This window comes from Eucalyptus grandis, chromosome 8 (genome assembly GCF_016545825.1).
Source record: "Eucalyptus grandis isolate ANBG69807.140 chromosome 8, ASM1654582v1, whole genome shotgun sequence".
In the NCBI taxonomy this organism is placed as follows: Eukaryota; Viridiplantae; Streptophyta; class Magnoliopsida; order Myrtales; family Myrtaceae; genus Eucalyptus; species Eucalyptus grandis.
Window position 1 is genome coordinate 24087184 of NC_052619.1, and position 16948 is coordinate 24104131.

Here is a 16948-nt window from a genome sequence, read left to right on the forward strand (position 1 = left end):
GCTTCTGATCCTTTCTGTTCTCTCTCACTCTTCGTGCTCCCCCCCTCGCAGCTCACTTTCTCTCTCTGTGTGCAGAGCTTGCTTTCTTCTCTCGTGTGTGGACAGAGTTCATTTTAGTCCATGTCAGAAGAAGGAAAAAAAGCTTCTTTTCTTTGTCTTCTTTCTTCGATTTTTCTCCTTCTTTCTGTCTACTCGGAAATTTGGCCGAACTCTCCTTTTTTCCTTTTGGGTCTATAAGGGTACGGAGAGAGAGACCCCTCGTTTGTCCTCTGTGGCCGGGGCGTGTGCAACTGCATGACATGCAACTCATGTATGTATCAGTCCTAAATCATATTAATGCCATACGGATCCCAAGTGTAATGCAAATGCAAATCAAAGTGAATGATATTTTGGTTTATGAGTTGGATCAACCTTTAATTTTCTTATGCAATAAAGAACTAAATATGATAGCTAAAATTTAGGTGTCGATATGAATTTGGCCAAAGTTCACCTTTGGAGAAGAGAAAACATGGGGACAGGATTGAAATCAAAACCCACGGGCAATATCCGGTTCACTGGGCAATATTGGTTCAGTAGTTTGCCTGAATTTCCAGGTCCTTGGCCCACAAGGCACATGGATTTGAAACGCACCAAAGGCCAAGACAGTACTGAACTCAAAAAGGTCAGTCCAGTCCAGCTATAAAAATGCTTGGCAATAACTTGAGTTTGCTCCAAGACATGTTGGCCTGATCTTGAAGCTGATTAACACAATAAGTTCTCAATGTGAACCAGATTTTTGGGTTGGTTAGATAACCACAATACAAAACCAGACTCTGAGAAGAAAGTATTGCCCAAAAAAGAGAAGAACTGGAGAAGAAATTAACATCATATATGGCCCAAACCAAACCAGTCGGATTAACGGCATTCAAAGCCTTCTGTTAGATGTAAAAGCTGAGCTTTAGGATAGCCAGAACCATATTTTCGGTTCGGTTAGATGACCACAATATGAAACCAGACTCTGAGAAGAAAGCATTGCCCAAAAGAGGGAAAAACCCGAGAAGAGATTAACATCAAATATGGCCCAAACCAAACTGTCCGATTAACGGCATTTGAATCCTTCTGTTAGATTTAAAAGCTGAGCTTTAGGACGCCCAGAACCATATGATTTGGATTTTGGACTGAAATGAATATTAATAAATAGCTTTCTTATGAATCCCGTACATGTAACTGGCTCAGAACTAGGAAACTAATGGGGAACAGCTTCTTTACTTCTTTTCAATTCTCTGCAGTCATACCTTCATGACTAATTGAATGAATAAATTATAGAAACAGTTTAAAATTCGTCTTTCTAATGGTGTCGTCCCACAGCTTGGCCACAGAGCAGAGCATTGGAGGGAATGTTGTACTCATTGGCGAGGCTCTGGACTGGATTCCAGACCCTGAGATAGAACTGCTGCCCGAGATACTGCTGTTCCCATATTGCCGATCGCACATTCCACATGCCTTGGTTGTCCAATGACATGTATATGCTGGTCCATGAATTTGGATACACCTGCAAGATTTTGGATGAGGCTAAAGAGTTAAGGCAAAGAAGAAAATCACAGTTACGGAGAACAAACACGAAGGTAACCTCTAATTGATTCACAATTAGAATGACCAAGGAGTTACCTGAGCTGTGTGTCTTGTGAGTGTGTCGACAAGATTATAGCTGCTCCTGCTGGCTGGTGTCCACTGCCCATTACCATACCTGCATTTCGAAGCAAATAAAGATTAGAAATTCTGACTGACTCAAATAGAGAAATCAATGTGCTGAGAGATGCAGATCGACTCACCCAACAACCCAGAAATCATAGCCATCGAGGTGCCAGGATTGAACGGTGTTCTCGTTGTTTTGGAAGACAATCTCGATAAAGTCATGCAGGGAGGCCGGAATCACAGAGGTGGCGATGGATGGAGAACCGCCGGATGGACTAGTTTGCAAAGAATCTGTGCGGAATACTCCAGGAATGTTGAAATAGTCGGCAAGTTTAAGAGGAGTATCAGCATTGATGAAGGAGACCCCATTGACAGCATAACGTTGTTTTCCATTGATGAGAGGGGCCGAATTGGCCAACACGATCGTTCTTGATGGTGTGATCTTTCCATAGTGGAAAGAGCCTTGGGGGTTTGGTCTAGCAGCATTTGCTGTCAAATTCCATCTTCAAGGACAATCAATATGTAAGTCGCAGATCTATATCTTATATTGATAAATGCATCACAAACTGTTGACAAGTACCATCCTATGTACCTGTAGGTTCTAGCTTGTTTCATGGACCAGTCAACTTCAATTGTCGGGCCAGCTGGCAGAGGCCCGGAAACTGAACTGTGTGAGTTTGAGTAGTGGAGAATGGCTGTCGCGGTGAGGACAGTCTTCGTGAACCGAGTTGATGCAACGACATAGTAGTCCTTCGGTGGCTGATTTAGTGTCACCAAGACAGTTACCGATTGGCCAACATGAACATCAAGGGAGTCGTATATGTTCTGAACTGTATGAGATCCTTCAACTTCGATCAGTTTTAGTGTGTGGCTCTGGATCCTGAAGTTCAACGAGGTTGACAGCCCGACATTTGAGATTCTGAACTTGTACGTTTTACCTGAATGAAATGAAGTTGAGAGGCAACAATTGGTGTAAGGGCTGTGTTTACATGACATGAGAAGACACTTTATAGCAAAATGGAATGGCAAAATCAACGTTTGAATGAATTACCTTGATCACCAGCAAAAGTCGCCTGAGGCTGGCCATTTATAATGACACCATCAGGGAAAGGAAGAGATTTTCCAGAGTCCAAGGTCTGGCGTAATGTCTGCAAGTGGCAAAGAGTAAAGATTGACGGTGTAAGAAAGAGTAGGAGACCGGAGCAGACACGAGCAACCACCTTCCTAAATTTCAGTTCTCAAGAAGGTAACAAGATATTTGACTAAGGAAAAGCTTGACATACAAGTAATAACCAAGAACCCTATCAATGTTCACTTTATTTTCAACAATTCTCACATCGATTGCCAGGCATCAGCAGAAACAGGAAAGGAAATCTGATCCGACACTAAAATGATTCCAAGTTTTCAAATATCTCTGGTTACTTCTAACGTCAGAGGAAGCATTAATGCAAAGACAGAAAGTTGTGAGTTCAAAAAAGAAAAAAACCTTTCAATGTTTGGGTTCAAAGAGAAGGAAAACCTCCAATCAGTGGTAACCTCAAATACAGGCTACTGTACTGTCACGAATGAACAATCAAAGATTGACTAGCTAGCTGGTACAGAATGTTCACAATCTTAGCCGTTCTGGCCCAACTGAACAATGTCCACGAGAAATTTTGCAGCCAATGGCAAATGCATCAACATGGCAAAAACAATTTGCAAACTTCGCAGCATGACAAGAGTCAGCAAGCTATTTGATATGTACATCGTACAAGAGATGCATAGCTCAGAGTATAACATTCTTTAATCGATCGAAGGACATTGATTGAACTGAGCACATAAAACTTCTGTGAATGCACTCATCTACGGAAAGGGATAAAGAAATGGATAAATAACTAGAGAAACATAGTCCGCACCTTATGACTGGTCTTGAACCAATCACCAATGAGCAACGTGAAATCTCCATCAGGAGGTGGATAAGGAATAGGAATCGGAGCTCTCTGATAGACATTAAGTGCTCCGTATCCGCCAGCAGCCTTGTGAAGGGCGGTCGAGGGGAAATATGTGTAGGAACCAATCTGGTCCTTGGGCTGAAAGATATATGTGTAGTTAGAGTTTGGAGGGATGGGACAATTTGTGCCCAGGACACCGTCTTGCCATGAGTTCTTCCTCTGTTTGATCCCGTTCCTGATTGCGAAGTACCAAGCGGGTTATAATCACTAAAATTATCCCAAGTAAGATGACTATGTATGCAAGAGAAGCACAGTTAAACAAAAGTAGGTCAAATTGTTTATTATTTTTGGATATTTCAGGACACAAAGCGGTCTAAATAACTTGGCCAAATGCAGTTTCATACAATTGACTAGTCTATTTTTCCTCTCTTATGTCCCGTAAGCGTGCAAGCAAAGCATCAAATATCTGGCAGAACTAGCTTTCCTAGAAGCATAGAGACTCCACGAAAAGGAAGAATATGTTCGAATGTCGTTACTTTAAAAAATAAATAAATATTCAACTGCTTCTGCAAATGCTGCTAGATCCATGAATTGACATGAAACCCACTTTTTTAGGCCGGGTAAGTGTAAGCCACATTCCAAATCAAGGATTTCTAAAACAGGAAAACATGCGAGAAGAAAGTATTTCCTTCTTGACTTTGCTATTCAAAATCAATAACTTGAAAAGAGAGTATGCGAAGGCGACTACTGCAGTTAGCAACACCCTCAGCAAAAATAGTGCAGATGTACTAAAGATGGTTCCAATGGCGGACCCGAAAAAGGGGGAAAACAACAGCTTAAGCCAAAACAGCATATGCGACCATACCGACACTCACCAAGTAAGAAGAAAAGGCTCGTCCAGCTTGTTGATCAGGTTGAGCACCAAGTTGTCATTGGTGACCACATCGAGCCTTGGCCCAGGAAATTGACCGTTTATCAGGATAACCTTCAAAACCCCCAAAAAAACAATCATTAGAAGAAGAGGAAACAAAAGCAGAGAGCTGGAAACGTCTTCACCAGCTCATTCACGAACCCTGAAAACACTTCAGAACAGAGAGGCAGAGTCGCGCAAATCAAGAAACCTGCTGGGGAACGCCGAGCGGGGAGATGGTGCCGTAAGTGACTGTCCACGTGTAGAATCTATAAGGGTCGTCGGCCATCGCCAGGGACGCGCCGAGGAGAGCCAGGACGGCGCAGATCTGGCGCGCCAGTCTCGCCATTGCCATTGCCACTGCACCCGCAAGAAGCTGGAGAGATGGGAATCAGTCCATAGTCCTCTGGCATTCTTGAGATAACACAGAGAGGAATCAAAACTCACCAGATTTCAGGGATGATGGTGATCGGAACGAAGGTACAGAGAGAGAGAGAGAGAGGCAGAGAAAGAGAGTCTTGTGGAGGAGATGGGTGGGAGCAGTTCGCAAGGTGCAGAGCCTTAAATAAGGACAGACGCGGGAAACAGAGCTCTTAACTCAATATGGGTGCCAATATTATCATTATTGCTGCTGTTGTTGTTGTTAATTTTTTGTTATTATCATTTTTTTTTATTTCTAAAAGGCTCTTTTTTTTTTCATTTGATTTTTTTTCTATTTAATTTATTTATTATACAGTGCTTGCTCTGTTTTTGAGGTTGGGTAGAAGTAGAAGACAGGGCCCAGGTTCATGCACGATGATGAGATGTTTTGTCTGAGTGAGGTTGGGACTAATGATACGATATCATTCGGCGCGGGTTCACGCGTTTCCGCGTTGATGATTGATGGAATTTGGCTTCGCACCAAAGTTAGGTAAACAAATATAAAGAACATTTAAAGCGTACACATGCATTTAACAAAATGATAAAAACAATAATAATTAAAAAATAACTTTGGTGTTCTTTGACGATTAAATCTTACCAAAAAAAATCTTACCACCATATCCTCTTCAAGGGTGCCTTTGGTTCATATTTTTCGAGACGTTTTTGACCTTCAAAACCTCTTGAAGTAATGCTAGAGTGTTGGGTAAGCCTTTCCGAATAGCGTTCGATCAAATGCTAGTCTTAGGAATGTTGAAAATCCAAAGTAGGGACCGGCATTTAATAGTAGCATTTGCAGAAGGTTGAAATTAGAGTTAAACATTTTTTTCTTCCAAAAGCACCCTCATCAATTCTTTAGTTTTTCGATTTTGTCCATCCTTGTTATTGTACATATTTTTTGTGTGAGAGTTTACCCTACGAGGGCTGATGAGGCCAAATCTATCTAGCAAAGGGATGGCAAGAGCCGCTTGAGGTCACGAGACCAAGCATCAGTCTCTTAGGTCGTGCGACCCTCATCAGGGATTGCCCAAGTCAAGTGACCTCAATTGACAGCCATCGACATTGGATGTGGCCCCTCCAAGACTTGAGTCCTTCACTGACTCTAGTGAATGGTTTGAGTTTTTTTAATAAAAAAAATATATAAAAGATGCAGCCAAAGCCCCTTGCAAAAAAAAAAAATGGCCAAATTTTATTTGAATCCAAGTCCCCTTACAAAGAATTTTTAATAAACGTCATTTGCATTTCCCCAAAAGCACTTTGACTTTCAATTTTCTTGTTTTGTATATCATCTTTTGAAATTGGTACAAATAGGTGCTCTCTTCTAGTATATTACCAAGATTGGGTTCTACACCATTTTATTCCAACATGCAGGACTCCCATTCCTTGATTAACACGTGTCATTTCTAATTCGACCTGCAAGTTTATATGCTCTTTAAATGCACATGTTTGGACAGCATCGACTATGACCGTCCCAACTTCACTTTCACGAAATTTCCTCTTCGTTTCGAGAGAGGGCCAATGGGAAGGATCCTCGTTAGCAAACGAGAAAGTTCGTGCATATTTCTTTATTCTTTCCCTCACCGAATTCAATTTCTTTATCCAAACTCAAGCTCAGGTTTTATCCATTTGACAGAAAAAGCTCAGGTTTTATCCGCCTCCAAAGCAATTTGAATACTCACCGGAGTCCAGCTAGAACAATTTGCAAGACAGGTTGGCTATAACTCAGTTGATGACACCCCGGAATTTCACCCACCGACTTCCTTTTCTTTTCTTTTCTTTTTTGTGGGTCAAACGCCTTTATTATTGGAAAGGCAAAAACTTTTTTTTTTTTTGAATTTTATGTCGCATATCCCAAAGCTTATTTTGATTTTAATTATCATTTTTCTTTTTAGAAAAAGTAAGCTTTCGTTGTCAATGAATGTTGTTGACATCTGTCCACATGTCTTTAATTTCCAACCCCTCGACTCCGGCAAGATGCCCGGTGAATTTATTTAATTTGGACCAGCCTGACATTGAATTTAGCATTTGTGTCCGCTGACATATATGCCTTTTTTTTTTTGTGAAAAATACGAGAGTCCCAAATTAGACAAGGGTTTCATTGAGTAGATAAGTTCGGACTTTTTATTTCGTGCGCGACCTACATAAAAAATGCTCTCGCCTGCAAAGGGATTGTACGAGAAATGTCGGAAAAAAAAAGATTTGCCCATTAACCCGGAAATTCTTTTAATACGGATGGAGACCAGTTTCTGAAATAAAATTTTTTTTTTTCTGGGAAGAAGAAAAGTTCAGGCCAAAATAATCTAAATTTTGAAAATGACGCATATCATGCAATTGTCAATTCGCCATGTGAGGGGTGGGTCACTGTGCTTTCAAAGCGCATACAGAGACCAAACAAAAGATTCTGGTCAGATTTGAAGGAAACAACATTTTTTAAAAAGCAGAAGACAAAAGGTTGCCGATGTTGGGCTACCGACAGAAACGGGCGGTTGTTGTGAAGTTAGGAAATTGGATTAGGTTTTCTGAATCTTGCCAGTAATGCATATAAATATACGTATATAAATATATATAATTTTTTTTATATTTCTTTGGATGGCAGAAATGGTGCAGAATTTCGCTGCAAAACATGGACAATTTGGTCTCTCTCTTCACCTTCTACTTCGGGAAAATGTATGGCGCGTGAAATGAAAATATTTCTTGAAGAACTAAACTCTTGGAAAACCTGTTTGGATGTCTTTCAGTGTTTCTAAGAACAAACATTTTAGTTATATTTAGCATTTAAGAATGCAATATCTATTTAGCTTTACTTCCTTTTGAACTTGCTCCTTATGATTAAAATTGCACATAAAAAAGTTTGGTGTCCATAGAAAGGTGAAACACCATGACATGATTGATCATGTCAAATTATCGCTATGTATGATACTCAATAAGGGTGATCAATTCCCAAGTAGTTCAATCCCCACCTTGGGACTAAAAATCAAACCAAGAGGATCGGTTAACACATAAGCTATGCTTGGTAGTTATGATAAAATTTATCATATCCTGCATTTGGTGTTTGCTCAAGACAGGATTAGTCAGATATGGGGAAGATATAAGCCAAATAAAATTATCCCATGAGAGAGATAGGATAAATGTTGATATAATTTCTAATATCTATAATAAGAATAAAATAACAGACTTCTTAAATTAACATATTTAAAATTATATTTCAATATAAATCATATTTGAATTCTAATATAAGAAATTCAAAATAACAAATTAGTTTTTGTCATTATATATTCAAATTTAATTATATCTTTTAATATAAATACAAAATATATATATCACATATTTTTGTTATTTTAGTGTTTTAGGTATATTAGTATATTTTTCTATTTAATAAAGTTTTGTTAGAGAATAATGGAAAGAGAAGAAAAAATAAAAAATGAAATTAATTAAAAAAGAGAGGAAAATAAAATAAAAAAGGAAAATAAGAATAAAGTAGACAAAAGTGACGAAAGAGATTTTTACCATCTCCCTTTGTGAAATTTGTGGTTCATTTATATTGACATACTGTTCATATTAAATAGTACATATAATATAATGTGAATATATCCGATTTTATAAATGCAATTACCATGGATATAACAAAATCCCTGAGATTTCATATTCTATCACGTCCAATCTTATTCCAATTAGAAATCCAGACGACCAAACGTAACCATAATTGGACCACCTAGTCCTAGTAGTGGTCTAATCCGGTTTTTGGGAGGTCTAATGGAACTAACAGATTCACAACAATTCAAGTTCTTCAATCGTTGCATTAAATTCCACAACAATCAACCCTCTTACCTCTGTGAAGCAAGAAAAGCAGATCTTGGTAAAGGCACCTGAAGAACACCTCACGAAACGGCCATTACCGAGCAAAACCTTAGAGGCTTGTGGAATTAGCACAACAACAGGTGAGGACAATGAAAGCAAGCACAACACACAGCTAGAATTCGACAAGTCTCGTGAAAATGAACGACCAGCCGTGGGAAATGCAACATGCAAAACAGCGAAAAGACAAAGCATTGGATATTACCTTGATGAGATGCAAAAATAGAGCAAGAGAGGGAGGCGAGAGTCAAGACTCAAGATGAGACCACGAAAGGAAGCACTGAGCTCGAGTGGAAGGGATGCGACTCAAGTGAGAGAAGATGGTGCTGTTTGAGAGTGGAGCGAGAGGGATGCGACTTAGGCAAGTGAGGGAAAGAGCAAGGCATGAGAGACGATTAGGATTTACACACTACAATCACTACTGTTCTTTAAGAAATAAAAACAAATTTAAAAAATAAATCGGTCCGGTCTGGGCGATCCAATTCCCATCTTGAAACCAAGAACCCGACCAAAAATCACCAACTCCATATGGAACCAGCAACTGGACTGGAGCCCCTAGGAACCGCCGAAAACTAGGTGGTTCAGTCCGATTAGGGTGGTTCTATATGCTCACCCCTAATCCTCGATCACATCTCTGATTTGATGAATTGCAAATTGCATGCAAACATAACTAAATATAAATGTGGATGATATATGTAACCTATCAATCATAAAATTGATAAAAGAACGGAACTACTTTAAAAGCTGACGATACCATCTGTATTTAAAACGGTATGCATTTTCTTTTCCCTTATGATGGAGTTTTGGCATCCCCCATATAATACGCTCACAATCATTCAAAATATTGAAAATGGAAAGGTATCCAAAATGGATTGAATTCTATGAAACAGAGCAGATAAAATTGCATCAACTCCATCAACGCCTTGGCTCTAGTTATTTGGCTTTTTGATTCACCGCAAAACTAAATTAGCATTAGCAAATACGTTGTGGCCCCTAATCCTTGGGCGTCAAGCTCATACGCAGCAGCAAACATCATCTGGCTCTAGCCATAGTTCCTACTCTTACCAGCTAGTTAGGAGACTGCAAAATGAATAAGTATAGATCCCTTGGAACTACTAGATACGAATCATCGCCAATATCCTCATAGAAAAGACATTGCTTTTCTGGTATCTAGTGGATCAAATAACTAAAATAAGAGCGTCCACTTGGGGGTCTGCTCCTACAACCTTAACGATAGTTTAACAAAGACAAATCATAAGGTTATTCATCATCCAAGTCTTAAAACTGATCAGACCATCACGCAACAATGTGCTTTAACTAACCTTCACATAGTTAGCAGAGACTGCAGTGCAACATTCTTGACCTTGAAGTTCCTGCCAACAGCTGCAGGTTTTCATTTTTTGTCCTCCCTTTCTTGATAACCAGGGAAAACCCACAGGCACACAGATCAGTGGGCCGCATAGGAGCAGGCATGTTGCCCCATCACCCCACTTCTGGATGAGATGTAGATACATGCCTCAAGAGAAAAAATTAAACCCTCCACCTCATGGTTCGACTTCTGGGTATCCCAAAAACTAGGGTGCACTACACAGGGGCTACATTGTGACTGCAAGTTAACAGATTATGAAGCAGTATGGACAGTGAGCATCCTGAGATGACCTTAAGTTTAAGCACGTTAGCTTATGTTTTCAGATAATCAGTCAGCTTTAGGGGAGCCTTAGCATTGCTCACTCTTTCCATTGCTGAGCAAGGCTGTGTGGACAATACAATTATTCATGAGGAAGTGACTTTCTGTAGAAGAAAGGCCCCCGGGGGCTTGGTCTGGCAGCACTTGCAGTCAAATTCCACCTTCAAGAACAATCAAGATAGAAACTTTAATTTGCTTTGTACAAAAATTGGTGGTGTGTCAACTCATGATAAATATCAATTCTTTCCATGCTAGGATTTACTTGAGTTTGACTAGCACAGTGCAATATGTTAGGAGACATTTGGACATCAAGACAGCCAATTAGATAATTCCATATCACAACCAATAGGGACCATGACATGTTCATAGGACTTCTCTAACCTTTCGCTTAATCTACTGTTACAAGAAGACAAGGCTGTCTTATTTGTAAGATAGACTTGGTTTAAATTGAAATCATTATTTCTGCTAAATAGCAACTTGTCTGATTCTCATTAACCACAAAATAAAGAAGTTCATAGAAAATTTTAACCATCTGAGATGAAATTGCACTCATTCAGTGACTAAACATTCAGTAATTGGTTAAAATTAGCCACAAATTGTCCAAATGCACCAATCGCACAGTAAATTCAGTAATTCAAGTCAAAATTGAGTGATCCAACTGCAAATTTCCAAGTACATACCTGTAGATTCTAGATTGTGTCCTACATCAGTCTACTTCAACTGCCGGACCAGCAAGGAGGGGTCCAGAAACTAATGAGGGGAATTTGAGCAGCGATGTTGACAGGAGAAATTGAGTAGATATATCTTCCCTCGAAATTGTTCCTCGATATGATGATGTTGATGGGAGAGACAATGATTGTACATTTGAAGAACGTTGAAAAGCTTATGGATAAGCTCTAAGATTCTCTTTCGAACATGTAGCCAGCAAAAGGCAATAAGATGAAACGAATATCAACTATAAAGATGCAAGCCTTCTGAAGATTGTGTTGGACTAGAGAAAAGCAAGATGAACTCAATCATCGATATATGGGCCACATCTTCTCAAAAATAAAAATTGCATTTTGCATTATGGCTACCTGATTGACGTCACTTAATCCCAGAACTCCCATTGGAGGCATCATAATAGTTTTTGGCCACCAAGAGCAACCACCTTTCTGAGTATCCAATTACCAGATAATTTGCGCGAATAAGGAAACCTCGCTGAGATAGGTCATTTAAATCTCATGCACTGGCAGTCTCTGCATTCAACATGGACATGAAACCTGTTCAACAAGAAGATTTGAGTCTTTGTGGAAGACCACCAGGATGATGTCTTCATAAGACCCATGCAGATGCTGGGCATACTCAAATATTTCTGATCACCAATAATCTCCACATGAACAAATTCCATTCTCAAAGCAATGGAACCGATTTGAGTCCCGCACTATAATCTTCCTCCTCATAATCTTTGAGATATATTTGATAGCAGTGTGGCAGTCTCCACATGTTCTTAAGTTCTTATACACCTTAATGGGAGTCCCTGGCGATGTTGAAAGAATACCAAAAGCAACTGCAAGTTTCTCACTATGGAAGGCAAGATTTTGCACTTTTTGCTCTTCCTCCACATCGTGTAGCACAAAATTTGTGTCAGGCACATATCCTTCTTCTTTCATCCTCTTGGACATCTCCATCAAAAATACATGTATCTCATTCGATTTTGGATGGGTTGTATCTCCGACTAAGAAAACATGTTGCTTTCTCCCAATCTGAGTCCAGCTCAAACCGGGTTTCTTCACCACTCCTCTATCTTCCATAATCTTTCTGATTTTTGTAACCTCATCCCACATACTAGCCGTAGCATACAAATTAGCCATAGTGATATAGGTAGCTGGATTCTCTGGCTCAATTTGAAATAATTCCTCAGATGCTTGTTTTGCCAGTTCTATGTTTCCATGAATTCTGCAGCCCCCGAGCAATGATGCCCACAAAAATCTGTCAGGCTTCATTGGCATTGTGCTAATGATCTCTTCAGCTTCTTTAAAACGGCCTGAACGGGCTAATAAATCAACTATACAAGCATAATGATCGGGAGTATGTGTCAGTCCATGCTGTTCAGTAATTGAGTGGAAATACTCAAGACCTTTATCTACTAACCCAGCATGAGTGCAAGCAGAGAGAACCCCAACAAAAGTGACATGATCAGGCCGAATACCTGATTCTAGCAACATGTCAAAATATTTAAGAGCTTCTCTGAAAAGACCATTCTGAGCAAACCCAACTATCAGTGACGTCCATGAAACTAAATCCGGGTGTGGCATCTCTCTAAACACTCTCTCTGCACTCTCCATATTTCCACACTTGGCATACATATGGACAAGGGCACTTTCTGCAAATGAAGATGGATCAAATCCACTGCGCATCATGTACCCATGGACCTGCTTACCAACCTCTTCTGCTGCATGATCAGCGCATGCATTCAAAACCCCTGCAAATGTGAACTCATTCGGCCTAATCTTGGAGTGCATCAAATCAGAGAACAACATAAAACCCTTTTCGATCCTCCCATCACCGAAGTACCGATCTATCATTGCTGTCCACGTGACAACATCTCTATCGACCATCCTATCGAAAATGTGCCTAGCCTCCTCCACACTCCCACATTTACCATACATATCCGATAGAGCACTCCAAACAACCTCATCCGATTCCAACCCCAGTCTCAATATATGGCCATGAATCTCTTTTCCTTTGCGTAAACATGGTATAGCTGCAGCCGCAGCAAGAGCACTGGAAAAAGTGAACTTGTTCAACATTGGATTTTCAAGCATTTGCATCATTCTAAACAGTTCGATTGCCTCCCCGGGCATGTCGTGGCGAACATAACCAGACATCATCGCGGTCCACGAAAAATTGTCTCTCTCCGGCATTTCATCGAATAATCTCCTCGCGTCCGAAAGTCGACCAGCCCTCGCGTACCCGGATATCATAGTATTCCAAGAGCACAAGTCCCTGTGAGGCATTTCATCGAACGTCTTCCGGGCGTCGACCAGGCTATCGCATTTCGTGTACATGTCGATGAGCCGGTTGGAAATGACGACCCCGGGCGAGAACCCGGCTCTACCCATGTGGGCATGGACCATCTTGCCCGCTCCGACGTCTCGCTGCCTGAGGCAAGCCTGCAGGAGGGTCGAGTACACCAGAGCAGAGGGGCGCTCGATCCGACCCAGCAACTGGACGGCTTCCCTCAGGCGCTTCTGGTCGCACATGACGTCTATGGCTTCCTTGAACTTCTTCTCCTCGCACAGGCGACGCACGATCCCGTCCCTCCTGGCGTCCGACTTGAAGAACGCCTTCCGGAGGCTGCTGGGCTCGTGCTGCTGCTGCTGCTGCTGGGCTTGGGAGGAACGAGAGCGAGAGAAGAGTCTTTCGCCGAGGTACAGCATTCTCGGGGAACGGCAGGGCTTGGGATCGAAGAAGCTCATGCTGGAGCGAGAGCGAGATCCCAACTTCAGCATTACGAACGCGGCGCTCGAAATCGTTCGTGTCATGGCGAGACGAGAGCATCGCTGGCCGCCATTTGTGAAAAGCTCGCGAAGAAGGAAACCGCGAAGGCAACGCGCTCTCTCTCTCTCTCTTTGATTTTGCTGGAATGTCCATTTTTTGCGCTGTTCGATAGGAGGAAAAAATCAATTTCATGAAATTGGAGAATATTATCTAATTTTATGTTGGGCTAATACAATAAAAAGTCTCAGACTAGTACATTTGTGAGAAGTTTATCCTCCCTTAATTTTTGTTAAATTTTACATTTAAATCTTTCGGTTAGATTGCATGCGACATTTGTCATTTTATTAATTTATGATTTTTTTCTAATATTAATTCAATTTAACAAAAACTAATGAAGAGTAAATTTATTATAAATATACTAATTTGGGGTGTTTTGGTTAGAAAATTAGTTTGGAACAAATTTATTATAAGTATATAAATGTGAGATTTTTAATGATAAAAAAATTAATTTTAAGTACATCTATTATAGATATATCGATTTGAAGTTTTTCATGATATTAACTCGTTTATATTTCTCATGACATTATAATTATTTTAGTAATTATACGTTGTCAAATGAAATCAAGAATATATTTGATATTATTTGTCGTGTAGGGAGCCTTTCGTGCAAGTAAACGCTACCTTCCAATGGTCAAAAGCCACCAAAGTGACTTCCCACAAAATAGAAAAACAAAAAGAAAGATGAGGCCAATTATTTGGCATATTTCCCGTGCAGAATCAAAAGGGAGAGAAACAGGAGTGGTGGCTAGAAGGATAAGTGCGGCACGGATTACCAATTTGAGAATTTTTATGTCATAAAAAATAATTTGGAAGTATATATGGTAAGATTATACCAATTGAAATTTTTTGTGGTATTTTAGTAACCATACGTGATCAAAGTAGATTAGGAAAATAGAAATGGCCAAAACTATATATAATGGACTAAATTTTAATTGGTGTTGATTTATAGGTTGTTACATACAATATAAGTAACCATTTATATTTTAGTTTAATCCATAATGATGATGCACAGTTTTGAATCCATGCGATCTCATTTATTATTCACGGAATCACAAGTCCTATTTAAAGAGCAATTATTAACATGAAATAAAATGATTTGAATTAGCACTTTTTTGAAAATGACCTATGCCCATCAATCCAAAATTTCATGGGCCCATTCCTTTAAAATGCAGTCGTGCTGGCTGGGGTCTTGGATTGTTCCTTCGAATGGTGGTATCCTTTTCCAACCCGCACGAGCTACTTCTTGGGCATTAAATGAAACTGTTTATTAGTCTCCGACTACTGTTAATCTCATTTTATAATTGTAATTTCATCCTTAAAATATTATGGGGCCTAGAGGAGAATGGTTTGGAATAAACATTTGAGAGGATGTAGTAAAATTTTGGGAAATCTTTTCTTTTCCCAACCTTGCTTTTTATTCAGACATCACTTCCCCTTTTATAGCTGAGGTTAAGGGTAACAGTGACATTTTCAAAGGTCGGTGTGGCAAACAAAGCATGTCATGGAATGGACAAAAATAAATAGGATAATGTTCTCGGATCGACAAAATGTGAAAAGAGTCGATACAAACTCAATAGTACAACAAACCTTATGGTATACAATTTATTGAAGTGGTCATGTTGATCATTCATAAATTCTCTCACTTATTGATGGGTTCATGATCTGAATTGAAATTCGAATCTCCATTAGAGTTAAATTATGGTTACCATGTGTCTTCAGGATATGATTCTTCAAAACACCATAGGTCTAGGGAAAAAAATCCATCGATTTTGGCTAATTTCATTTGTACTCATCTAATGCTTGGTGGATGGCATCTTTGGTGGCGTGATACCCATGGGAATAATCCCATGGCATGTCCTTTGATAAGTAATGGGTCATAAGAACTTTGGAATAGCTTGATCGTTCATATAGATTCCTTTGAAATTATCGATATTCTCCGTGAATTTTTTGAAACTGCATCCAAAATGAGATACGCATGATTTAGCAATAGGAATAGGACAGCTGGCATTGAAGTGTAAATTTTTTTATTCTCTACTGAAAAAAATAGTTGCTTGGACTACAAGGTTTGAGTAGTTCTACCAATAAAGCTGACGGGCGAAACCATCGGAGAGCCTCTGCAAAAAAGCACCTCAGAGAATATTCCTGAACACCTTCATAAATAAAGGCAGTAGTAATCCTATGGACAGTGGCCGTGGGAAATTCAATGGCCATGCTATAGTTGTGAAATAAATATCGGAATAGCCATTTTCAATTACTCTGAAAAATCTGGAATGTCAAATCTAAGAATACGGACGAGCGGCAATCTAGATTGATCCCAAACAATCCAAGATTTTAGACCTTCCTGATCGTTAATTTCAGACCAAGGATTTCTATCTTCCAAACCAAAAACAATTCACGGGTTAAAATTAGCTTTGAAAGATGTACGCACAGACGTGCATCCTCGCTTTTGATGCTGAGTTTCCTTGCTAGAAATTGGAAAACAGCACGACACGATGTACAGTGCTCCTGTCTTGTTCTCACGAACCTAGACCTCCGCTACATCATTCGACACATGGCAAGCAAGCCGCGAGATACGGATAAAACCCAAAAAAGAGAAAAGAAAAGAAGAAAAAATCTAGAATCGAACCATCATCGAACCTTAAGATATCACGGGCCTCCCTAAGCCGCAAGAAATGCCAAAACTCGTGCGAACGTTAATCGAACGAATGGCGACGGAGGGGCGGGCTGTCCATTTCCGAGGAACAGCATCTTCCTTTCTTTTTCATCTGCTGTCGTCCTGGAGAACCCCAAAAGACCGATACGAAACGGGACGTAAAATCATCATCATCAATCGAGGAGGAGAAAAGACAATGCCAAAGCCAGCGCGAATCCTTATCCCCAACAGCGCCACGAGACTCGCCAAAAAAAAAGACAAAGGAACTTCTTCCTTTT

At 40.0% G+C, this 16948-nt stretch overlaps 2 protein-coding genes across 3 annotated transcripts; both read right to left on the minus strand.

The window, feature by feature from the left end:
• Positions 1-1056: 1056 nt before the first annotated feature.
• LOC104457259 (L-ascorbate oxidase homolog) lies at positions 1057-5123 on the minus strand. Its single transcript, XM_010072196.3, has 9 exons — positions 4963-5123; positions 4727-4891; positions 4481-4590; positions 3570-3840; positions 2726-2822; positions 2267-2612; positions 1812-2177; positions 1648-1726; positions 1057-1531 (listed from the first exon to the last, which is right to left on the minus strand). Exons 2-9 carry the CDS (start codon positions 4868-4870, stop codon positions 1328-1330), a joined length of 1617 nt encoding a protein of 538 aa, XP_010070498.2. The 5' UTR covers positions 4871-4891; positions 4963-5123; the 3' UTR covers positions 1057-1327.
• A 4544-nt stretch (positions 5124-9667) lies between these two features.
• On the minus strand, positions 9668-14078 carry LOC104457260 (pentatricopeptide repeat-containing protein At4g37170). Of its 2 annotated transcripts, XM_039300533.1 has the most exons (3): positions 11551-14078; positions 11155-11465; positions 9668-10635 (listed from the first exon to the last, which is right to left on the minus strand). In XM_039300533.1, exon 1 carries the CDS (start codon positions 13999-14001, stop codon positions 11833-11835), a length of 2169 nt encoding a protein of 722 aa, XP_039156467.1. In that variant the 5' UTR covers positions 14002-14078; the 3' UTR covers positions 9668-10635; positions 11155-11465; positions 11551-11832. The 2 variants fall into 2 exon arrangements, with proteins under 2 accessions (XP_039156467.1, XP_010070499.2); XM_010072197.3 differs by having other exon boundaries at positions 11155-14078.
• Between the last annotated feature and the right edge of the window lie 2870 nt (positions 14079-16948).